Source organism: Etheostoma cragini, chromosome 13, assembly GCF_013103735.1.
Source record: "Etheostoma cragini isolate CJK2018 chromosome 13, CSU_Ecrag_1.0, whole genome shotgun sequence".
NCBI classification, from domain to species: Eukaryota; Metazoa; Chordata; class Actinopteri; order Perciformes; family Percidae; genus Etheostoma; species Etheostoma cragini.
The window spans coordinates 12814874-12824456 of NC_048419.1; the positions used below are offsets into that span (position 1 = coordinate 12814874).

The window sequence follows — 9583 nt, forward strand, 5'->3', positions numbered from 1 at the left end:
AGAAACAGTACAAATGAACATTCTGATGATTTTGGGAGTTTCTTAATGGCTTATTGGCAACACTGGTCCACTAATGCCATTTATCGAACCAAATAAGTTGAGTGTATGAGCAAAAAAAGGAGGAAAAGGAAATGCAATATCATCAAGACAAGTAAAAAGCGTTCTTGAGGCGAAAGCATTTGACCTTATATCACCTCAATGATATCTGTTGCTTGGCCTCCAGTCATTTTTATGTTTTCCTTCTTTATGTTAAATTCAAAGAAATGTTAATAAAAACGGGGGCATATTCAGCTGCTGTGGATTTGTTATTGTGTGTGGGACTGCATAAATCAGTTTGAGAGCTGACCAAGATATTGGAAAAATATACAAACAAGGAGGTTGACTGCAGGCTTAGATCTTTACTTTATCCATTTGGTATGCAGCATTAATCAAAAAGGGCTGAGCAGGCCAGTAGTTTCTTGGACTACTAGTTAAATATATATTTTTTACAAATTTGCAAAACGTTTCAGGATTGTTTGTGATCAGTTTTTATTCCTAACTGCTTTAATTTGGGCTCTTACAAGTCAAATTATAAAAACCCAAATCAAAGAGCATATGGCACAGGATTGACTTCTCCCAATTTATTCAAATACCAAATAACATCCAGAACCAGCTTTGTGCGTTTCAGCAGTGAAACAAAGAATATTTCAAAGGTAAGTGTTATACTTTGAGACTAGAAATAAAATCATCCCCACCAAAGAGATATAATTGAAAAAAACGTTTGTTATCACAGATATTAAATTATTTGATGAGGCCTCATTCCAGCTTGGTTGTTTCAACAGCTCCCCACTATATGTACACAGCACTGGGTTTATCCCACAGTGAAGAATATACACACAAAAGAGTCATTTCAAGGAAAACACACTAAACATTTCAATGTTGTGTGTGGCCACTAAACAGGAACAGGTGTGTGTGTGTGTTTGCAGATCTTGACTGTGTGTCTAAAAGTTAACTTACATTCGGGTCCATCCTCCAAATTCACAACCACTTACTCAAAAGACCGGAACCAACAGATAGCTGCACTTCCCGTTGTCTTTATCGCATTCACACAAAATCACAGATTAAAGTGTGTAGAGATACACACACACACACCTACGTCTTGGGATAAATATGCTCTCTGGTTGGACATGTAACATTTCCCTTTGTAAAACATGTTTTAGTGACATATGACCCGCCTCTATTCTAGGATAAATTTGACCTAATTCTGGTCTCTCATGAAATGGGGCCTCAATAAATAGAGTATGAGCGAGAGAAGAGCGACAGGAAAGGAGAGAAAGACAGGGGGGGACAGCGGGACAGACGGGTAAGCGGAGTGAGTTCTGCCTCTTCCTCTTCAGGGTAACTGGGAGTGACCTGGTGGCAGGCTGGCCAATCACAAGAGGATTCAGATCCGGTTTAGACCAATCAGATCACTTCAGGGAAAGGCCTCTGCCTGTTGCTGCAGTTTAGGCAGTACAGTCCAATCACAACAGCATGGTGACGGGTTTCTCCAGGAACTTGCGGAACTCTGCCAGCCACTGCGCGCCGACCGCTCCGTCCACCACTCGGTGGTCGCAGCTCAGCGTCACCGACATCATGCTGGCTACGTCGAACCTGCAATACCCAAAATGACGCTGCATCAGATTCAAATTTAGAAATGCTGTATGTCCAACTTGTTATTAGCAATGTAGTCATGACACTGACCCTTTTTCATTATCAGCAGGCATTAGCCGTTTCTCTGAGCCCCCGACGGCGAGGATACAGGCCTGAGGGGGGTTGATTATCGCGGAGAAGTTCTTTATGCCAAACATCCCCAAATTGGAGATTGTGAATGTACCTCCCTGGTGCAAAAAAAAAAACCAATACACACATTGAAAAGAAACATTTCAATTTGCTGGTTCACTAGATAAATAAAATCTGCATAAAACTAATCATCCTACATTCCAAACTCCTGAAATCGAAACAAAATACTACAAACAGAATGGGATTATGTGTTGTACCTGGAACTCATGTGGCTGCAGCTTGCCTTCTCTTGCCTTGGCAGCGAGAGCCGACACATCGGAGCTGATGGCAGCCAGTCCTTTGGTGTGGGCGTTAAACACTATAGGCGTGATGAGACCGTTGGCTGTGCTCACAGCTACACTCAGGTCTACCACATGATTCCTGGAAACATTTAAATAAGTCAGTCCCAGAAATGTGGTAAATTTCTTTCTAAACTGAGAGAAGAGCTGAACACATATTTGTGCTTTGGGTGCCCCCTACGGGCACAATAGTGCAGCTACACTTTAAGAGACCAATATCAAACCACAAGATCACAGTGTTATTATTCCAATCCAGCCTATTATCTTTTGTTGCCTTTAATTGAGTGTACCATGGAACAACTACACTGTGCTTGTACACTGTGCTTGGTCACTTAGACAGAGTGATGCATTCATCTGGATGTAAGCATGGATATGAGTGACAGAATTAATATTTAAGAATTTAAGATTTTAAGATTTTTGTCAAAAGAAATGTGAAGAAATAATTAAACCTCTACAGGTTGATTAGGTCTAAAAACTCTATGAAGATGTATTGTTGGCAAGTTAAACTTTGTGTACTAAGACCAGGGCACATCTGCAAGCTGAAGATTAGTAGGTCTAAAACCAAGAGAACATATTTCCTGTTGACTGTATATTTTACATGTGTGTGGATATGCCAGTTTATGGGTGTTTACTCACTGGCGGATGACCGTGTCCATCCAGGAGGAGTTGCACTCAGGAACCTTGAGGCAGGACAGAGCGCTAGCTTTGATGATGAAGTCATTCACACTAAGCTTGATATTCTGGGCTTTCACCTCCTGCAGAGACGAGGCGAGGTTTTTCATGAGACACAGGAAATCGTTATTATTTTATTTTAGGTTAGGGTGGAAAAATCATTTCCTGTCTGTCATCCTGTTACACGTCTGTTCACATGCAAAAACTCACAGCATTGAGTTCTTTCCGAAGCTCGAGAACTTGGTCCATGTTGACATCTACAGAAAGATAATAGTGGGGGATAGTTTGCTTGGACTGCATCAACCTCTGAGCGATGACCTGCAGGAGAGACGTATATCTGCACTTCAGCTTTGAACCATCATTCATCAAGAAGATGTGTTAGTTGAGCCTGTGTTGATAAATGTGCGAGCGTCTGTCTTCAGGGCAAAATGTGGAAGCATGGGTCAGAGATAACAGAGCTACACTGTGAAAGCCCCACAGGATGTTTGCCTCAGAGCACTTAAAGCACCCATATTACGGTCATTTTCAGGTTCATAATTGTATTTAGAGGTTGTACCGAACTACAATAGGTTTGGTTTCATTTTCAAAAAAACACCATATTTTTGTTGTACTGCACATTGCTGCAGATGCTTTTTTCACCCTGTGCGTTTGGGTCTCTGTTTTAGCTACTGAGTGAGACCCGTCAGTTGTTTTAGCAACAGAGTGAGAAATCTCACTTCTATACTATCTTTGTTGGGAGTTGCACATGCGCAGCAGCTAGGTAAGATCACATCAGCTAGATAACTTTTTCTCCAACTTTGGTCAGTGCAAGGCAGGACTAGCTGGGCGGGGGACATGGAAGTAGTTCTTTTGTAGATTATAGTGAACTAGTGTGTGTTGTAGCAGTGTTTTGCCATTGAGAACGAGCTGGCATGCTACAATTAGCCACCTCGTCTCGGCTAGTGACGTAGAAAGCCGTGCAGATTATGAACAGCTCACCAGGACGCTGAAGGCAGAGGACATTCAGATACCTGTATCTCATTTAAAACTCATAATATGGGCACTTTAATAACACCAGCACCAAATCCTGCATAGAAGGAGCATGTTATGTATTACACTGGCCTGCTCTCAGAGGAGTTTGAGCAGGAGTGTGTTGGCTCTCACCTTGCGGATGTTGCTGATAGGGATGTCTGTGAAGGTCCCAGCTGGCGCAGCCGGAGCTGCAGCAGGTGCAGGAGCAGCACGAACTGCAGCTGGAGTGGGAGCAGCAGCTACGGCCTGCCAAAGGAAATGATTTAATTTGCATTTAAAACGAATTACAAACAAACCTTGAGGCACATAGAGTATGACACCAACATTTTGCGGGTTCAAAAGTAAGGTAAAAATGACTGCCAGTGGGGATGAGTTGAAGACTAAAACCGTTTAGCTTATTGTACCGTAATAACATCTGGAGGCACTTAAACACAAACTCCAAATTAAATTAAACCTTTTGATGTGTCTTAAATAAGTGGAAAATGTTCTTCACAATTTCATCCAGCTCAAGGTCTTCAAACTGCTCATTTTGTTTAACCAACGGTCCAAACCCCCAAAAAATTCAATAATATAAAACAGAAAGAAGGGGGAAAAGCAGCAAATTATTGTATGTTAGAAGCTAAAAACAAAGAAAGTCTGGCATTTAGACTTCATGAATGACATATTGATTAATCAATTAAACTCCAAATAGTTAGCACTACATTTTTATATTTACAAAAATCATATGAAAAATCAATACTGGAAATTGAAGTTGTGACATATGATTACACCGGATTACACGCCCATTGCTTGTGAATACAGAACAAGTGTGAGTGTGTGAACTTACAGGTGCAGCCTTTGGTGGAACAAAGCTGTCAATGTCTTTCCTGGTGATGCGCCCATCGGGACCAGAGCCTGAATAGAAAGTAGCACAATGTACAGTATGATAAATAAATATTTTACCATTGTGTTCTCTAGCTCTGTATTCAAATTAATCATGCTCTACCAATGTTGATAATGACTACCTGCATCTTGGTTACTTACCGCTGACCTGTGCCAGGTTGATTCCTTTCTCAGCAGCAAGTTTCTTGGCAAGCGGGCTGGCAAACACACGACCTTTCCTGGTTGCTGCTGCGGCAGCGGCAGCAGGACCCGGTGTTGCGGCAGCAGGACTGGGTGTTGCAGCAGCTGGAGCTGCAGCCTGGAACATAAACACAAACACTCATCAATCCCATTCCTACCTGTATTATTAATCTTAAACTGAATAGAGGCCAAATTCAGGGCATTTTCACGAGTTTGTGGGTACAATGTAACTTAAATTTGAAAGTAAAAGCGGTATGTGTGTCTCACTGGTGCTAGAGGTGGTGTGGAAATCTCTGCCACCCCAATCTCTGCATAATTCTTGAAGGCAGCAATGTCACTCTCTTTCTCTACAATGATGCAGAGCGGCATTCCCAGGGGAACATCCCGAGTTCCCTCTGGCACCATGATTTTGGCTAAATATCCCTCCTCCTGCACCTCAAAGCCTGCACACAAACACATGAGGGACATGTTGGGCAAGGTAAGCTTTTCCTGTTAGGCTGTATTTCAGGATACAAGACAGTTGTGAAAATGATAGCATCACACATGGCATGATCATTTAAAAACAAGAATTTACCAGATGTTAAAAAACTAATGCTCTGTAGTGCACTGCACAGTGCAAATATGTCAGGACTGAGGTGTTTTTGTCAGTTTGGGTTTACCGATGGTCGCCTTGTCAGTCTCGATCTCAGCCAGCAGATCTCCTTCACTCAGCTTCTCTCCCACCTTCTTCTCCCAGCGCTGCACTGTTCCCATTGTCATGGTGGGAGAGAGGGCAGGAAGTGTGATCTGTAATACACACAAACGTGAGTAACAGAAGAAATGATGTAACTGTGACATCCCCGGTTGGAGTCTGGATGGAGACACCAACATTTAAAAGCTAGCTTCTGAGACACACAAATTATTTTAAAGTTACTCTCAAACACTATTCAAAACCTCCAAAGACACTCTAATAAATGCACAGAACACCATAAGTTTCACTCATCAAATGTAAAGCCACTATTTCTGCATACATTTTGTATGTGACTATAAAAAAATTCATACTATTCTGATGGCATACATTTTTGTCATTGGTTTGTTGCTTTCAACCTGTTCATCTCAGTACTCTATACATTGTGGTTTTAAATTTTGGGATTTGCCACAGATGAAAAACCTTTATAAAAAAAGAGAAAACTGCAGGTTTCACCATATAACTCCATTTTGCTGCCCTGCTCTAACGTGCAGTAGACACACACAATGATCTTCACATTCAGACCATAACTGAACAACCCTGATAAAACTCAAGGCAGTTTTATGGTTGTGTGTAGAATCAACAATGTACCCCCGCAGACCCCTCTGCGTCTACACCGGACCCTACGCCGTAGCCGGATGTGCACCTTTCAAAAAATATAATTAAACGTCGATTGGCCACGGCTTGGTAGCGTTGCATTTCCCCGACACATTTCCTGGTTCTCCTTCTCCGTAATCAACATAAAATCAAGGAGCAGGTTAACTTTTCCTGCTACAGATATCTCATCGTGGTCATTAAGAACAGGGGAGACACTTCTCTCACTATGACTCTAGAGTCGGTACTCGCTCCAAAGCTTATCGTTGTCACTCTCTCACTTCTACCTCGCTCTATCCCCCCCACACACACAAGTATAAACACGAGGCCACGGCAAAAGTTCTGCGTGGAGCCTCCACACAACCATGAAGCGGCCTTTACGGTACACTCTGACTGTAAACAAGAACTACACTACTCTACACCTGACTGTACTTTGTTTACGTAAGAACCTTCATGTGTGTTGGGTAAGAGCTTCCCGGGGCTGCAGGAGCAGCTGGAGCAGGGGCAGCAGCAGGAGCAGGAGGAGGAGGAGGAGCCGAGGCAACAGATGAAGGACCAGCGCCAGCTGCTTGAAGTGACTCCAATGTTACGTCCTTAAACGCTGGGATGAGGTCAGGGCTGCAGGAGGAAATGTAGTTATAAGACAAATAATTACACAAAGCATGACCACATCTACACAGAAAGAGAACAGGACGGAAACTTACCTGTCAACTGTGATGCAGATCACAGATCCGATAGTGACATCTCTGGTCCCTTCAGCAACCAGGATCTTTGCCAGATAGCACTCCTCCATCATCTCAAAACCTACAGTGGCCTTGTCAGTCTCCACCTACAATAATAGAAACATTTTCAAAAGTGTATAGTGACGCTTTCCTACAACGACTATGCGAAGACACACACAGCTCCTAACCTCGGCTATAAGTTCGCCCTCGCTGATTTTTTCTCCCTCTTTCTTCTCCCAGCGAGCGATCGTCCCCGTCTGCATGGTGGGCGACAGTGCAGGAAGCTCCACCTAATAAACACAACACAAATTACAGGAGTTTTACAATTAAGGAGACATAGGAGCACCTTTTACCTGGTGGCTAATGAAATAGCAAACAAAAAAATTGCTAAAGAAATTTAATGAAACAATTCAAAGAATACACTGGGGCTTCATGATAGGGAATTGCAAATACTGACAAATGTCAGGTGTTGTAACTTTAGTTGCTACATCATCTTGCTCAATAAATGACCCTCATCCCGCTTTTCACCGCATTTCACCACATCTGTGATGTTTTTTGAGGTAGCTTTCAAGGTCGTGTAACATCCGATAGTAGATATACACAGGTGCTACCAATACAGAGACACATACACACTTAGATGGATTCCCAAACATAAATCACAATGACATACATCAACAGCAAACTGCAAAAACAACAGCAAAAATCATGTTTTTTGATAATACAAATAACGACTTTAACAGAATATTATCGTTGTAACTTTGTGATCACATTACATACTCAAAACCGGCTTAAAATTATTATGAAGTGTGGAAGTGACCCCAAGCACTCAAGTCTCTCATAGAAATGAAATGTGGATGGGCGAATCAAATCTCACCAATACCTCAATCAACAATTGACGCTTTTTCTAAATATTTTCATAATGAGACTTAAGCTAAATAATCATTAATAATGCAGATGTAATGACTAAGTGGGTAAAATAAACTTATAGAACATACACAGAAAATGACGTCACTTTACTGTGTTGCAGCCTTTAAAACCACGAAAAGACAATGCTTACCATATTTCCATTTTACTTTATCCAAAATCTAAAACAATACCTAGTTTCATATTACAATATTGATCTAATATCCATTCATTGCCCAGTCCTAATCTGCAGCATGATCAATATTTATGAAATATGGGGTAAAAACAAATGTATTTTGTCAAATGTAGTCCTAAAATTACTACATGAAAAACAAAGTTGCAGCATCATGTCTGTTCACTGACAGCATGCATGCTGGTGTGTTACAGATTACAATTAGAATTAAAGCCAAATCTGGATCCGAGTCTGAAACACATTCAAGTGTTTTTTTATTTATTTTTATTTTCTTCTTGCAAATATACCTTTCTGTTTTGGACTGGGACCCCCCGTGGTGCCAATTCACACAGCAAGAAACAGCTCTGGTGCACCAAAGGCATTGAATAACGTATATGTAATATAATGTATAACTGATACTATTTCACTTATATAACACTGTTTAAGGGTAGATGTTTTAACTCAAGTGCCAATGTACCAACTTCTAATAGTTCACTTAATGACATCAAATTAATATCTAAATATATCGTTAACGTCAGCTATTTGCAGTATTGACATTACAGTTTACAGCTCGTGCAACTGCTGGTTTTAACAGCCATGAGTGACAAAGTATGCGTGGTACATCACAGAGCTATCTAATGCTACTTTGGGAGGTCATGCTAGCTCTTCACCGTGAACATTGGTGCTATAGCAACCTGACACCTGGTCAGGTAACGTTACCTTCTGGTGCGGCGGCAGGCTGTAGTAACGACTGCTCTGACAGCTGCCTGTCCAATGGGGAAACCGCAGCAGAGCTCCCCTGTGGCTAAAGCCGGACCCCAAACCCACGGTCCGGTACCCCGCTGCGCAGTGAAGCCGCCTCAGTGAACCGGATCCGGGTACGGAGCGGGAGCTGAGCGCAGCAGGCCCGGTCGGGAGGGCACGGGGACAGCGGAGGCCGGCGGACGGCCTGAGCCGCAAGATGAGACGAAGCATTTCGCAGCAGTTAAAACGCTACACAGAGGTGTTCAATAATGTATGTATCTTACACCGGCATCAGATATATGCTAGCACCGGGTGTCACTGCGCCTTGACCGACAACCGGCTCGTGCTTATCCTCACTTTCTAATGACCTCCTACAGTCCAAAACACAACGCTTTACGGCTCCCCTCCTACTCCTGCCGTAGCTCATGCCGTAGCTTCAAACAGGAGGTGTCGTAAATGGTGCCCATTCAAATTTCAACCACTGAATACGAAATGAGCAACATCACTTTGAAAAACAACTAAAATCCTAATAAAATCAAAGTTGAATGGAATAAAAAGAAGTAAGACATTTTACCAAAGCCTGGTGGAAACTCTATTCAACAGCTGTAATTACATGAGACCACACGGTGGCGGTGAAGCGCAAGGACAATGCCAGTACACATTGTACTGTATGCAGCCCCCATGTGCAGTGACATGAAATAAAGAAACACATTTTTGTTTTGTTATATTTTTCATCTTTGGTGAAATATTCCAAAGCGTAGATGAAAATGTAGATGCATGTGCATTTTTAATGACAGGAATAAAGTGTTGAAATGTCTATCGCCATTTATCAGTAAAAGCCAACTCTCCCAACCAACATATAAACTGGAACTTCTTT

At 42.1% G+C, this 9583-nt stretch overlaps 1 protein-coding gene across 2 annotated transcripts; it reads right to left on the reverse strand.

Annotated features, from left to right (window-relative positions):
- Positions 1 to 378: 378 nt before the first annotated feature.
- dlat (dihydrolipoamide S-acetyltransferase (E2 component of pyruvate dehydrogenase complex)) lies at positions 379 to 9111 on the reverse strand. 2 transcript variants are annotated; one of them, XM_034890994.1, is made up of 14 exons: positions 8683 to 8937; positions 7076 to 7177; positions 6870 to 6994; positions 6615 to 6783; positions 5504 to 5630; positions 5112 to 5287; positions 4806 to 4962; positions 4609 to 4676; positions 3915 to 4028; positions 2982 to 3089; positions 2736 to 2854; positions 2019 to 2181; positions 1723 to 1859; positions 379 to 1632 (listed from the first exon to the last, which is right to left on the reverse strand). In XM_034890994.1, exons 1-14 carry the CDS (start codon positions 8935 to 8937, stop codon positions 1503 to 1505), a joined length of 1950 nt encoding a protein of 649 aa, XP_034746885.1. In that variant the 3' UTR covers positions 379 to 1502. The 2 variants fall into 2 exon arrangements, with proteins under 2 accessions (XP_034746885.1, XP_034746886.1); XM_034890995.1 differs by lacking the exons at positions 4609 to 4676; positions 4806 to 4962 and having other exon boundaries at positions 1010 to 1632; positions 3915 to 3983; positions 8683 to 9111.
- Between the last annotated feature and the right edge of the window lie 472 nt (positions 9112 to 9583).

Excerpts from the sequence above, each read along its gene's own strand:
- dlat (XM_034890994.1), bottom strand. The coding sequence starts at position 8,937 with ATGCTTCGTCTCATCTTGCGGCTCAGGCCGTCCGCCGGCCTCCGCTGT. Across the intron at positions 4,963-5,111 it reads CCACACCACCTCTAGCACCA|GCTGCAGCTCCAGCTGCTGC; the intron begins GTGAGACACACA and ends TTTATGTTCCAG. Across the intron at positions 3,090-3,914 it reads CTATCAGCAACATCCGCAAG|GTCATCGCTCAGAGGTTGAT; the intron begins GTGAGAGCCAAC and ends TCTCTCCTGCAG.